The following is a 16,146-nucleotide window of genomic DNA, read 5'->3' on the forward strand; positions in this document are numbered from 1 at the left end:
TTTCACCCATTCTAGTTTGTTTAATAATAGTTTAATGCAACCAGTGACGTGCCGTAAAAGGTTGTTTGTTGACTAAATAGGTGTTGGTTGGCTGTTGGAAGTGTAACAGCAATGAACCAATTCAACCAATTTTATGATTGGTTATTTGGAGTCTTTTTGTATTTTTTATTTCAACTCCAAATTTGTTACTTTTACGGGTATCCCGTGAAACCATATCGAAAATACAAACTGAGACATGGATGCACAGAAAAACCAGAAAAAGAGACCAGCGCTGGGAATCGAACCCAGGTCCTCAGCAATCCGTGCTGCGTGCTATAACCCCTACACCACCGCTGGACAGGAATTTAGACACGAATTTTTCCTATGCATACATATCTCAGGTTGCTTATTTCTATTACGCTACTTATGCAGCAGCACTAGCGACATCTATGTTTTCGCTCTCATCGAGAGACGTCACATTCTATCGGAACCAACCGCTCACCCAGACAAGAGATGTCGCTACTAAGCAATCAAATTATGATTCAACCAATTTTGTTATGATTACACTTCTTCTCTATGCGTAATTTAACCCTAAACTTGGCAAGTTGAGACAAGTGTACTGAATTCAGATCTCGTTGGATTCTTGTAGAGCTAACAAAATTAACTTTAAAAAAAATACAAAAAGATGATCTAAGATTATGTATGTTATTAGATACGCTGCCAAGTTTAGGGTTAAGAAAGAAAAAGAAAGAAAATACATTTATTCACAACAACACGAGACACAACTATAGAGACAACACGAAGGATAGAATGTGTCATTGCGGTTGCGAATTTAGTGTTAAGTCAACACTACCTAGATCGATGGTGCTCGTCCACTAAACGGTCAAGCAATCTTTTATGCAAAATTAAGAATTGACTGGCGACTGAAGCTGCGCGAAAGCGAGTGTGCTGATTATTGGAAAGCCGGCAATACCCAGAAGCTTCAATGTTGTTGTAGGTGTCTATGGGCGGTGGTGATCAAAGGAACCTAGGTTTAGTGTCATACTAATTGTTGTTTATTAAGTGTTTTTATTTATATGTTATATACCTACCTATTCCTTTCTTCTCACTGTGCATAAATTACTGTTCGCCTATCTTTAAGTTTTCCTTTCCTGTTTAGGTTAGCTTGAAAAGATCCCTTTTAGGGATAAGTTCGCCTTTGTACTCTTTTGTTTTGTTGTTTCTTTTTGTATTATTTTTGTGTTTTATGTACAATAAAGTATTTACATACATACATTTAGTATAAAAAAAAAAAAACGATATTCTCATTTTATCTACCTTAAACGTATATCACATAGCAATTAAAGTTACAATACCTACTTACAATATGTGCGAGAATTTCATATTCATAAGCATGAATATTCATATAATCTTACCTACATGAGTTTTCATTTTGCAAGTTACCCTTCCCAAGGGTTTCTCTGCCATAGGCAACACGAAACTCGGTTGGATGCGTTGCCACGTATTACTCGTAGGCTTAAATAGCTCGACCGTACGAAAATGCAGCTGAATGACCCTTGACTGTGAAATTCTACGTTCCCTTTAATTATAGACGAATTGCGTTGCAAATTCTATTAATTAAATTCGGGTTTTGTTCCGCGTACCTTGATTTTAGAGCCGATATTTCGGCACAGTTGCATGCGCCATGATCATCATATTTTTTTCTAGGTTTATATTGTATACCAATAATTATCCGGAAGGTCCTAGTTTTTCACCAGTTTCGTACCTGTTTTAAATATTATTTTTAAGTACCTGTCAGTTATTTCAATTACCAGGCCGCTATTTCCGACAACGTTTGAGCCTGGCCATTCAACGCGGAAACGCTGCCTGTCTCCTGGGATTACGCTGTGGACTGACATTATGAAAGATATCTTTTGATTCTGAATGTTCAGTAGTTGATTAATTTAACACTATAAGTACCTAACCTATGTTATATTATTACACATAAATTAAATAATTTCTCAGTACCGTTTATATATACTTTCAAATTCTATTTTGCCACGGAAATTCAGCATATTATATTGTTATAAACTGCCTTGCAAATTTACACGGAATAATACGTAATGTAAATGCTCTCATTCATAAATAAACGTTGTTTGTTACAGAGACGGGAAGCACGGATAAGAGCAATGGTATGAAGGAACCGGGATCACCTGAGGAATTGGTAAGTGCTCTGCAAGTCGTTTACGCTTATGAATATTTAATCTGTTGGCTTTCCCGGGAGATTTCAATCAAGAAGAACATAACTTGAGATTTGGCGTCATGTTGAGTTAATTATGTTTTTTTTATAGTTTTGTAGTAAAATATATTAAGAAAGAAGACATATGTATTCACATTTACAAAGACACACAAATACAACGAAATTGAAAAATAAGCTATTCTCCAATGCCCTTTTTGTCCTTACCAGACAATATCAAACTTCTGAAGCTTTACATACAATGCAATCTACTTCAAAAGCTTTTAAATTGCGTAAAACCACGATATTTATAGCCGTCGTCTGCGAACGGTACATAGATTGAACGGAACAATTTGGCCGTCTCAAACGATTTACACATCAAACAATATCCAAAGATTTACAAAGCCCCTACGTTTTGCAAATGAGATAAAGAACCTTGATCATTGACAACGACACGCCAATCGTATTGATCTTACGGGCAGGAATCCTTAGAGGACGTGTAAGGAATCAGTCTCGGCTTTGAGGGCGGTTCGTTTGAAGCACCCGCTTCAAGGAATTGGCTTACGAATTTTCCCCTAAGCTTTCCATTCGGGGTTACGATTTTAAAATTTCTAAATTTTTAAAAGTGCAAAAGGCTCAGCATTATTTTACAAGCCTTCATTTAACTTCACCTAATAAATTTATTTGTTTGCTTTAAATCTTGAAAGTCAATTTTGATAAATTCCCAGTTGTATTGACGTAGGTTGTATGTCGAGTACTGTCATTAAAAAAGGCTTGTTTTAAAACTGCAATTTTAAACAAAAACTTATTGTACTAAAATTAAGAAATCTTACATATACATACGTGAAACACACATTTTAAAAAAGGACATTGATTTGTGGGGAAGGCGTGACTTCATGTAGTCAAAGGCCGCGAAAAAATAATCGGACACATTTCGGATTGAAGACCTGAAATCCAATATTTCCAGATAAACATAACTGGTAACTCTATTTCTGAGGTCCGATTTAGACCGTGACAAGAAGATCTCGTTAGGCATAATTCTCTCCCTTGAAATTTACCTGTTGTCAGTTATATTAGTCGCAGATTTGTAGCTCGAAGAACTTGCTTCGTTCATGTTTGTAACGTCTTGATTTGGTTTCGCATTTCTATTACAAGGTGTTTGAAAATGATTTCGGAATAAGTATTTCAGGAGATGGTTTGATTTAGTTTGACTGAATACCTGTTTAAAGGTGTTTCATTGGTATTTTCAATTCATAATGTAGTCCTTCACGACTTTAGTGTAGTAAGTAGTAAATCGACCAATGAACGGATTTTTTTGTCAACCACCATTAAATAATCTTGGAAAACATTTACAGGAGTTTTCAGGAAAACTAATGGAAGCACCTGACTACAGCTGAAGTGAAGAAAGTAAGAAGTGCTCGAAATTACTGTCTCTTAAAGCAATTCCTCAAGGTGGGTTTCCGAGGCTATATTGACTGTTCGAAAATTGTTAGTCACAATGTAATGTTTGTACCTTATAATGTAATGTTTGACATAACTCTTTTTTTGCTCTGAAAGCATTTATTTTTCAGAATTGTTATAAAACAAACCTAAGCTGACCTGAGTTCTACAGGTGACCATTTAAAAATTTATGAAAAATGTACGGTTTCAGCGGGTAAAAAAATTATGACTAATAATATTTATGACAAACATTACATTTTGACTTATACAATTATGGCTGTCGAAAGGATCCTAACCACGATGTAATTTTCCACAGTATTATTGAAAACAAGTGATTTTCCTATCAAGCGACTATCTTTATTGAAATTCAATCTCTATATGAAATCGGTTTAAATGAGGGCGATTTCAATTTTAAAATGTGACTCGTTCGTTCAAAGTTTAATTATCTCCGTAAAGTCATAGTAAAAGAGAACAAGTAGGTCCACTCCGACCCTTTAGGAGACTTAACTGCCTACTCCGTCGCGGAAGCTTAGAGTTTTCGACGTCTATTTTAGATTAATTAACTACCGGCAAATAATTTTAGTACGAAAGTTATCTTAAAATTTTCTAATGCCTGTGTCTAGAGAAACCAGACAGATTCTATGCCGTAATATTATTATTATTATACTCAATTTAAAAATATTATTTATAAATTCGCCGTAATGGGGATGGCGACTGTATACATACTACTCATGTTTACCTACACATAATGCTATAACTATATTGTTTATAGGTAGGTATTTTTTATGTGTCCTTGCACGAAACTATTACACTACACTTATATACCACTAATTTACAACTATACCTAATACAAAAAATACGTAAGTACCTACGAGTACGCGAACGTAAAAGGTAATCATCTCGCGAAGCGAGCGCAAGACGAACGAGCTAAAATCGAAACGTACGGCACCGACGGCAGCGCAGCAGGGCTACTACGAAACTCGAAGTTCTTATCGTACCGTCCCTCTCGCTCTCGTATTAAATAGTATAAGTGTCAGAGAGACCGCACGACACAAACTTCGAGTTTCGTAGTAACCCTGCTGCCTTGCTTGACTAAAGAAAACATAATCCTCCTTAAATTATCAGTATGTGCGTGCGGCGGGTGCGTGCGTACCGGCGCCAACCGACGCGCATACATTTAAGCCGCGCGATGTACGTTCGTAGTGAGCCTACTTGTTCTCTTTTACTATGGTAAAATGTATCGGCTATGGATTTTTAATGAGTATTTTGCATATAATGTGATGGCGCCGGGCTCAGTGTATTCTGTCCACGAATTGCTTTGAACCGTTTCAGCACAGTTAGCACCACTTGACTTTATTCACATGATTGCAATTATTTAATGTATTAAGTATTACAAATTAATAACTTTATTTGACCTGTTGATTGTTCCCTTAAGTTAACAGAAATCGAAAATCAAACGTTGTATAGGAGTTCTAGTTCCTAGAAGCGTGCAATTGGTTGTTCATTATATGACCTAGATATTTTTTCCGTGCCATTTTATTTTTAATGAAGACTAAAGGCGGTGTCTTCAAGAGAATGGTGACGTTGAGAAGAAACGGTGGGAATGCCAGTGTTTTAAGCGCATTACAGATAGTCAATACATCCGGCCTTCTTTTTTTAAACATTCGTAAAATAAAATAAAACACTTTACATTGAATGACCAAAGAAGTTGTCGTGTTAATCACTTAGGATATGAGGATGCCAGAACTTCAAGTAATACATATAGAAACTCTGCCTCGCTCTTAAGCATTATGAATCAAGTGAAAGAGTGAGAAAGAGTACCTTTTTTGCGGTCCATTTACACAGTTTCGCATTAGGCCAGGGTTGAATGCGTAGTTTGCATTATTAAAATTAAGCGACGTATAATAATAGCGCGGATTACTTCTGCTTTTCGAGTCCGAAACGAAACTAGTGAGCGGGCCTAATGAATGGTAAAATTAATTGTATTTTACGCACTTTTCTTCAGTAAAAAATGGCCGGACTTATTAATAATTTAATTGAAATTTTAGTTTTTATGACATTCATGATGATATGAACACTATTTTTTTGTGCAAATTAAAGTAATACGGATCTGACCAGAATGCATATAAATAAATAGTTTTGTAAAAGGCCTTAATTATTATCATTATCATCATCATCAATCATGATTTATTTAGCAATGATAGCACTGTCTCGTCGGCAGCAAAGACTTAACGGTGCAGACCTGCGTTGGGCCTGCGTGGGAACTACGGCCCATTCTGAAAGGCTTGTGTGCCCTGCAATAGCACCAGGCCGAGATGATGATGATGAAAGTCACGGAGAATTGTTACCAATGTTCTATGTCATAGCCCTGAATTGATAGCAGTACCTACAACAAATTAAAACCACAATTCCTATCATTAGCGTCCTCATGCCAATCAAACCTGCCGGGTATGAAATTATGTTTAGGCTAGACGTATTATTTCGTTGCGACCTGTCCAGCGTCCGTCATCGGGCGATGATCGATTGCCTATCGGACCTTTTCGATTGTCCAGATTTCGGGCTAATTGGGCGTGTTTATTTCGGCTCGCTCCGTTAGGTATTTTTCTGCTGTTAATTGATGTCACACCCCCGAATGTGAGCGCACTTAACAAGGCGAGACCTGTGGGTTGTGACGTTGCCGCGTGGTCAATTAACAATGTTTACGTACACAGTTGTAGATGAGTGTGCTATATGTGTTTAAAATATAGAAGTAGCCAGTAGGTGTGTTTTTAGGAGTGTATAAAGGAACTTTTTGGAATACCAAGTTTTTGAATATGCGAATTTAAGCTCGTCACATTTTTGCGGAAAGGAAATTTATACTCTGAATTCTGTTTCACTACTATTTGCGCAACTTGGTGCTGTTTTGCCTTTGTGGAAGAATGGGGAATAGGCTAGGTCCTTTTTCCGTGGGAATTTTGCAAAAACACTTAAGTGCTTTTCTACGAACCGTGTAAATAGATAGTGTATTGCGAGGTATACCAATGTCTGCAAAATTTCTAATTTCTTACTTCAGCAATTTTGGCTGTACGTGATTAACGGTCAACCAGTTAAGTTACGCTTTCTTAGGTGTAAAGTTTAATGTATAAGATAGTAATATAGCGTTGAGTCCGTAAAGCAACTTTCCATAAAACATCGGTGTGCGGCAGTGGAACGTATAAACACTGGAATCTAGTTATTACCAAAGAACGGACTCGGTCTGAGTCATAGCTACTCAGGTCATAATATATCTGTGATTTGCTTTGATTTGACAAGAGGCGCCAGACAGACCACTGCCAATATATAACGCCACTTACGTATAAACATTCACAGAAAATACGGTTCTGAATAATTTTCTCAAAAACTCACTCTTGGAAAATGTCCAAATGCCGTTGTATCTCGAACGGATTTATAAATAGGTAAAGAGCACAACAACTTGGATATGGTAATTTTGCTATTTGGAATTAACTCGATTAACGGTTACATAAAACGAAAACAGATACGTTTGACCCACGCCAATCGATTTATTACGAGTTTCTTTTACGTCGACGTTGAGTGATACGGGACTTTGCAAATCGTGAAGCAGGATAAACATACTCACAAAATTACTATAATTATAACGTAAGCTCATTTAGAAAATGCAAGAAATGTAGTGCAGTGCAGGTGCGCTACTTTTCTTGTTATGATAGATCTGATCCTACTTTAATCTTATAAACTAGCCTGTTGCCCGCGACTCCGTCTGCGTACAATTCGTTTATCGCTTTCCCGCGGGAACTATGAAATTTTCCGGGATGAAAACTATCCTATAGGATCTTTCCCGGTTCTTATGCTTATATTTATTTCTATTTCTATGTCCAAATGGTCCCAAAGGAATACCAGCGCCGTTCGCAAGACCGGCAGATTACTGATCGGGGACCATTTCGTGACATGCATAACTAGGTATATATTTTTTATTAATTTTTATTTTTATCCATTCTTGCCATGTTGTCACGAACAAATGTTTTCCTTCTTTTTTTCTTCCCGGAACTCAAACTATGTGTATACCGAATTTCATCTAAATCGGATCAGCGGTTTAGATGTGATGAGGTTAACATACGAACAGAATTACAAACTTTCGCATTTATGTGTAATATTTATTAGTGGCATGCGAATACGAAACGTGTTTATTACTATTTGACACTAAAGTTACTAGACAGATTTGATTGAAATTTGGTGTATAGAGATACCTGGTCTTCTGGAATAACATGTAGGCTACTTTTTACCCCGATGTTCCTACGGGATCCGGATAAAACTCCAAAAACCGTTTGGTTTAGAGACAAAATTGGATACGGGTTATGCAACATTAATGAAGGTCACGTGTGTTTACAGTTTTTTTTTCGGAATCTTGGAATTTCTATTCAACTCCTAAATGCTAGTGATTTACGCGTGCGAAACCGCGGGTACCATATAGGCTACTATAAGCAGCTGCGCAATGTAACAAAACTCGCATTTAGTTTCCTGCATCGCACTTAATCGAGACTAATTCAGAGTTGACTTTTTCATTATTACTTGCTATAATTAGTTTATTGCTGGGAACTCTCATTCAGCGACCATCTTTTACGGGTAATCTCTTTGCTTTCGTTACGAAGGTCTCTTGTGATTGCAATTAACAAGAAAGAATACATAACTTACGAAGAATGGGATGCACATCCACAAACATAATTCATATCAACTTAAATAATTAGTAATAATTATAATGAAAATTAATTGTTGAAAAAAATTATGAACATACGAAGTAGTACAAGTATATTAGACTTATGATTATTGACGTTGTGAATTTCAAGAATTCGGTGTAATAATCATTAATAACACAGACTTTGTGATTAGCGAAGTTAATGGTAAAAAAATATGCAAAATAGTTTCGGAGTTCCTATATTTAATCGGAGTTTTAATTTTATGTGAACTCTGGCGCACCCATTCTATGACAACGCTATTGGTTTTGGACGCTTGCCACGCCTTTAAAGCGCCAAATTTCGTCCCAAATCTTCGATGTTTCAGAGAAGTGGCCCTGCTCTGTGATGATTATAAAAATATTATGTCCGCATAAATATTTAATGTGGCTTATTCATCCATGTGAGTAATTTGTTTCGTTTGTAGCAATTTTATGTAAACGTTAAACGTCTGTTAGAAATTCATTTAAATTGATATAATTTTGCCTTGACATTGATATATTCAACAAATTATCATTCAGTCGAGTTGAAATAACGGGTCACTTTTGTACGACTTTGTTTTTCTGTCAGTATATTTTTGTTTTAAAGAACTGGCTTTTACTTTATCGTGTCAATGGACATCTATAGGGACGTAGGCTAGACTAGTTTACATTGTAATGTGTGCCAGATAAGTGTTTACCCTACTTTGAACCCGTCAATGACTAGGCTTGTCAACCCACAGGATCGTACGTTCAGCGCACAGCGTAGGTACTCTTGGCAGTCTGGAAAACAATTTGTGAAACAACTTAACTAGAAGTTTGCAGTCATATTGACTACTAAATAACCTTGCCTTGGCTTAAATTAATTTTTTTGTTTAAAAAACCTGTCAAGTGCAAGTCCAACTTGCGGTTCCGATCAGCCAGCAAAAAATAAGTTTTGTCTACGTTTGTATATCGTATATATACGTCCTATTTCTATTAAATAAAAATAAAGTATTATTTAACGGTTCAATGATTTTCGGACTTTTTTCATCGCTAGTGTTGTCATTTCTTGCCTTTGATTATGATTCTATGTCTACGGAACTTCCCGTTCCTGACGAAACTATGGAAATCAAAACTTACAGGGTACTAATCCTACTTGTATAGGTCTTGATTCCCACTGTTTTATTTACCCACGACGGAACGAAGAAGGTATATGCGTTTAGGATGAGAGTATGTTTGTTTTGAAAATACACTTTTAAAAGATGAATCTTTTGATCACGTGAGCGTTCGCGACTTTATTTTTTACAGTTGCAAGAGCATAGCCTCAAACGTTTATATTAATTTAACTCCTCGTCTCCACAAGTTCAAGAGAAAAAGTGTCTTGATAGACGGACAATGAAGTGATCCTGTAAGTGATCCTCTTTTGCTTTTGAATTCCACCTAAAAACAGCATTACTTAATAGAAATGTTAAATGTGTTAAATAGACGTTTTTAACTACGCCGGTAAATTTTGAGACTAAGGATAATTACCGACGAGTTAATAATTTGTCTAAATTACGACATTATCAAGTCGTTAAATATTTTAAGACCGGGAGAGTAAGAGTTAGAATTCAAAATGGCGATTAACTCGGTTTGATAGCTTAACTGACTGTAGCTACCTTTAATTACCAACAAGCATCTGTTCTTATCATCCGTAGCACACTAGTGGTTTGGACATGGCCTGTCCAACTGAGAGAGTCAAGTAAGCAAGCTGTCAAGACGGATTTTTTCATAACTTGTGTACGTGCGAATCACATCTGAAATGTGTCATGAGCTTTTGAAATGCTTACAGCAGCGAAGTAACTGTGTCCGCACTAGACCTGCGTGGGAACTTCCAAGCCCTCTCGTTCTAAAAAGGGAGCCTGTATTAAGCAATGTAATGGGACGTACTCGTATATCCCGGAGATGCCCTGTTCTAAAGGAGGTAGGCCCTTCAAATTGCTTCATCTGTTCCGTCTAGCCTGTGCCTTTGGTATCGCATAAACATCATAACGGTGTAGTCGACCCCGATCGAATCGCACGCACGAGATACGACACACCTACTCAGACTTATCTATACCTACTATACCGGATTCTGTATTTGCCAAAGCTGCGCCCGTATCGTTTGAACGGTTGTTCGTGCGTGAAGTTGTGGCCTTCGGTGTACTGTTTAATAAAGGTAGGAAAGTTTTGACTGATGTGACATTATTGTCTTTGCTTCCCGTCATTTTTATTGCTCGTTAGTAGCCTGCTTTATCCTGTGCATCAATCGTGAATAGAAGCGTGAAATACCTCTAGAGCTAAATACCTATTTTCGCTTCTGATTTGGAACCATGTAAATACACATTACAACATCAAATTATAAATTGTTTGTTTATGTGCAATAAAGAGTTTACATACGAGTACATACATAATGTCAGAAATACGAAAGTGTCTGTCTTTCACTCACCTCTTCGTGCTCAACCCGCTAAGCAGATTTCGTTGAGATTGAACATTGATGAGATTGAGTTGAAGTCCCGGGGAAGGGCAAGGGATAGTTGTACTGTACTCCGGATAAATGCATAGTTCCTGCGGGATAGCGATAAACTAATTCTACGCGGGCATAGTCGCAGGCAACCCATGGTGGTAATTAAAATGAAGTATAAAATATACTATTGAGATAATATCTACCATAAACCCTATTTCAAATGATTTTACATTAAATTACCCGTGAGAAGTTGCTGTAACGACACTGTTCACACATTTGAATGGAATACTTAAAATTCAGCACCACGGAATATAAGGGCATCAAATAATAATAAAGGCAGGTTTTATGCCGGCGTTGCGAGGGGATTTTCATTTTCGATTCCATTTAGGATTTGATTACACAATAATCCTCTGATTTCTGCGTTAGCAGATTTTAAGATTTTTGTGCTTGTTTTTGGCAACTGGAACTTGAATTTACTTTTCCTTATGCTAAACGGTGTGAAATATTAGTGGGGAAATCGTTTGGTTATGTAAAAAGAATGGTGAATAATTGAGCTGTAAACAACGCATCAATTTATTACATTACACAGAATCCGTGTAGATTCATCATCATCATCAGCCGGAAGACGTCCACTGCTGAACAAAGGACTCCTCTTTAGAACGCCACAATGAACGACAACTCGCCAATTACAACCACCAGTTTCCCGCAACTCTCACGATGTCGTCAGTCCACCTTGTGAGAGGCCTGCCAATGCTTCGTCTTCCGGTTCGTGGTCGCCACTCGAGGACTTTTCTGCCCCAACGGTTATCTGTTCTTCGAGCGATGTTGGCCCGCCCATTGCCAATCCGTGTAGATTGTAGAATTCCAAAATCTTACATTAAGGGCCTGTCTAGCCATTCATTGATAAATCTTATGCGACAGATAAATGTGATCCCGTCTCTGTTTGTTTTGTCCGAATAAACAAAGACGGCATTATCTGTCACATACTATTTAACATTATTGAGTGGTGTAAAACCTGGTTCCTATAGCAATTAAGTCATCATGTTCATCATCATCTAACCCGTTGGACCTCCACTGTTGGACATAGGCCTCCCTCATAGACCTCAGTTGCTTCGGTTGGCAGCGGCGTGCGTATCCTCTCCGCCTCCGCCGTCAATGTGTTTCTAGATTAACTCTGTTAAATTATGAACAGTATTACAGTAGCGAGTGGCTCAACAATCCCAGAGCACGATGCTACCTAATGGTCTACGTGAGCGAAGCTGTGGGTAAAGTAAAAGGCTATATAAATGATTAAGAAAATAAACTAAAATGGCCCTCACTCGCTTTAAACCGCTACTGACCACACTGAAACACTCAGTTATGCATGAATCATGTTTATTATTCGGCCTCCTAGAAACCCCGGATCTAAGCTAATATAATAAATATCCCGCTTATTAGCCAAAGTGCTAATTTCACCATCATAAATTGATAATCCGGTGACGTAATGAAGTTAATTCTCAACTAATTGCGATAGCTCTGTCAATAGCCGTATATCGCGTGCATGAATACGCCAATTTAGATCACAGTTCATCAATGAATCTGACGTGAACTGGCGTCAATTGCAGCTGAGTTTTCAATGAATTTGTTTGTATGGGTGACATAGCTAGTTGGCAGCTGAAGCTCAAATCTCTACTCTTGTTTTTGTTTTGTTGTCATTTTTCACAGTTTTGTGAACTGAATTTTAATTTCATATTTAATTTTATTGTTTTTTGACATTTTAATTATTTGATTGTTCGTTTGGTTCCTATTGCATAAATTTGACTTAGATTTAAGAATATTCTTGTTTTGCTTTTAATTATTATTATTGAATTGAATTCTAATTTGACATTTTAAATTTATTTTTTTTTTTTTTTTTTATTCTCGCTGACTATTTATTATACTTAATAAGATTTTTTTTTTGTATACATTTGACGATCCTTTTGTGAATTTCTTGTAATTAACTGACATGTGCTTATAATGTATTTTTTCAAAAGGTAATAAATAAATCTAATCTAATCTAATCTATGTAAATGCTATGCCCGAAGCCCGAAAGTAATGAGGGAACACATCTGAATAAAAAACGTTTATTAAATAGTTTGTAATGCAACTATTTAAACAATCTGTATTTTTTTCCCGTTGTCTTTAAGGGAACATTCAACAGGTCAAATAAAGTTAATGTCTCCAAAACACTAGTGGCCGAACTCTTACTATTTAAAGCTTGAAACCCACTGACAGCGGTGGCGGAGCGGTGCGACGCGGCGCCACCGCTGACATTGGGTTTCAAACTTAAAATATATATACTTTTTTAAATTAAGAATTATTATTATTAATTATACGCGTTTGATCAAGATGCCGAGTACTAGCTTTATGTATAATTAGGGGTTTTATTTATTTAACTGTTCTTTACAAATGTTTTTTTGAACTATATACAATTACTACTTACTATTATTTTGCTCATCTGCGATCTATAAAGCAAAGTAATTGTTTATACTCGTAGTTCATTGATATGGACCTCTACAAAGTAACGCCTGATTCAATAAATTATTTAAATATGTTTTCAAAATAATTAGCCTGATTCGGTATATCCGATAAAAACATACTTACCTACAACCGCAATTCCTTGTGCAATTGCTTAAATCTCTAAAGCCTCCTTTCATATTGAAAGCTAACGCAATTAACACGATAGCATGCTGTTAACGTCCGAACACTATCGAGTATTAAAATTACTGACAGTTAAAACCGATATTATCCGTGCTTGTGATTAAAACATCGCTACAGATAACGGCTCAAGTGTTTTGCAGTAATTAATAGCGGTGTCGATGTTTGTGGAACAGCACTAGTCATTATTTACTGCGGGAGAGGATTTAGCAACGTAAATAATATAGAGAAATTGCTTTGCTTTAAAGCGATGGTTAAATAAAACCTTGGATTATAGTGACTCCAATGCGTAATTTATTTGTTATTTTGTGCAAAATTAAGTCTAGAGAACAATGAATGAATGCCATATTTCAATGAAGGCGACTTCGATGCGAGTCGACGTTGCACGCCAAAGTGTAAAGCAGAAAATGTCCACATCGCCGCTAAATACTCTCTCTCTCTCTCTCTCTCTCTCTCTCTCTCTCTCTCTCCCTCTAAATAGTTTAAAAAGTTTCTCGTTATTTCATCATGTCAGCCGAAAGACGTCCACTGCTGGACATAGGCCTCCCCCAAGGCTCTCCACTCAGACCGGTCTTGTGCTTTCCGCATCCACCGCGATCCCGCGATCTTAACCAAGTCGTCGCTCCATCTTGTTGGAGGCCTACCGACAGCTCGTCTCCCGGTCCGCGGACGCCATTCGAGAACCTTCTGGCCCCATCGGCCATCCGTCCTGCGAGCAATGTGCCCCGCCCACTGCCACTTTAGTTTCGCAATTCTTCGGGCTCGTCTCGTTATTTATTTACACACAAAATAGTTAGTTATACAATCACGTTATTCTTAACACCAACTTCTCTGCTGACTGAAATTTAATTATTCGATTTGCATAAAGAGGTTTTACATTGTACCAAATTTCTATTCAATCAATCACTGGAATATTATTGGATCAAAATTCATACACTAGATTGAAACAAATAAATGAATGAAATGAAGTCAAAATTAAAAATAATCTTGCAATACAGAATGTATAATGGTAGTTTTCATGATCGACGTTCATTGACACACACATTTCAATTTCCCTAACTCTTGGATAGCCGTTAAATTACAAATTAAAGGAACGCCGCCAATGCGTCTGTCAAGAATGTGACCCACAGACCAAAACGCCCACGCGAGAATTCAGTAAGTGGAATATTCACATACCTAAGACCCTGTACCCACCTGTCGGGTGTCGGATCCGTTTTTAATCGGATGTCAGCGTCGACAGGAATCGAAAGCCGATACCGCAGCGTAGTAATAACTAGAAAGGTAACTCGGCCATTTAGACAAGGCAACTACGCTGTGCAGTGACAATAGAAAGACTTATTATTATCTTGCTTATTTTGCAACTGATGTTGATGATTTTTGCGTCATTCGTTTTATTTTCCAGTTTTGTATCACGTTAAATTGATCAAAGATAAAATTTGTGTTCCATACATATTCCCTTTTACAAATAATTAGGCTACACCGATTCCTTTTGAGGCGAATAGTTGCCATTCTGCTTGTGTGCTTGTGTTATGCTAAAACACAATGTTTGTCGTTGAATTTTTCTCGGACCTTTTCTAGGTGTAAACGGAGTCTTACAGAAGTCACGTGTGCCTCAGCGTAATTACTTGCACGTTCTAACATGCCGACTCGCAAATTTACGTATTCCAAATTCACAACAAGATTTCATATATTCATTATAGTTCGTACGTTGATTTGAAATGTTTTACGAAAGTTTCTGCAGCAGCTGCATTTTAGTTTTAGAGGTACGATTTCAGTTTAGAATACAACACAATACAATGACTCTTTATTGTACACTAGAAAAAGTAAGCGATACAGAAAACAGGTACACAGAGAGAAAGAGAGAATTATGGATTTAAAAGTGCCTCCGCCATATTCAGGAGTATGTATGTATGTATGTAAACTCGTTATTGTAGTACAAAAGAAAAGAAACAAAACACAATTGACAAACTTTGAGATACTTGTGCAAAGGCGGACTTATCCCTTAAGGAGTTTGATATGGGTTGGAATTGTATATATAATTCCATGCCGAAATCTGTTAAAATAAAATGAAAATCATCCTCTGTCAAAGTCAAAATATCCTTATTCAACAAGCACTTATGAATGTCAAAATCTGCCACCTGTTCGGAAAAACCTCTGTTGAAAAGAGACCGCCAAGAAACTGCTATATTTTCAAGTGGACGACTGCTTGATTATTTACTGAAAATATTGTATTTGAAGTAGCCTGAACACGACCAGCAAATTACTAGCCACTAGCCTGATTGAGGGCTTCTCACTCTTTCAAGTGCACTTGAAAACTGAACAGAATGAAACATTTCAACTTTTCAACTTTTCACGTGTTCGATCTAGAACCTGAAGGACCCGATGTTTTTGCGTGCTGACAGCATTTTTCGTTTGATGAATGGGTGGGCCATCAATCGCAGATCACTTGTACTCTTCATAAATATGTACGGGATACTGTGACGTCACTTTTTATGAGCTTAAAAGGATCTGCGCGTATGATTGATGATCGAACACTCCAGAGCAGTTTTATTGATTCGCTTGACTCTAGTGAAACTAATGCGATTTTAACGCAGCACTTCGACCGTTAGCGTTATCTCTACGAACATTGCTTTTGTTAGTTATATATAGGTACACAAGACGAGATAC

At 37.0% G+C, this 16,146-nt stretch overlaps 1 protein-coding gene across 2 annotated transcripts in view; it reads left to right on the forward strand.

Moving 5' to 3' along the window:
• Positions 1–16,146, forward strand: part of ASPP (Ankyrin-repeat, SH3-domain, and Proline-rich-region containing Protein) — a 388,674-nt gene that overhangs the window by 187,649 nt on the left and 184,879 nt on the right. For both annotated transcript variants that reach the window (XM_074090067.1, XM_074090068.1), the window contains one exon: positions 2,124–2,182. In XM_074090067.1, the coding sequence (XP_073946168.1) occupies positions 2,124–2,182 (59 nt within the window). The remainder of the gene's footprint in view (positions 1–2,123; positions 2,183–16,146) is intronic.

Source organism: Choristoneura fumiferana, chromosome 7 (genome assembly GCF_025370935.1).
Source record: "Choristoneura fumiferana chromosome 7, NRCan_CFum_1, whole genome shotgun sequence".
NCBI lineage: Eukaryota > Metazoa > Arthropoda > Insecta > Lepidoptera > Tortricidae > Choristoneura > Choristoneura fumiferana.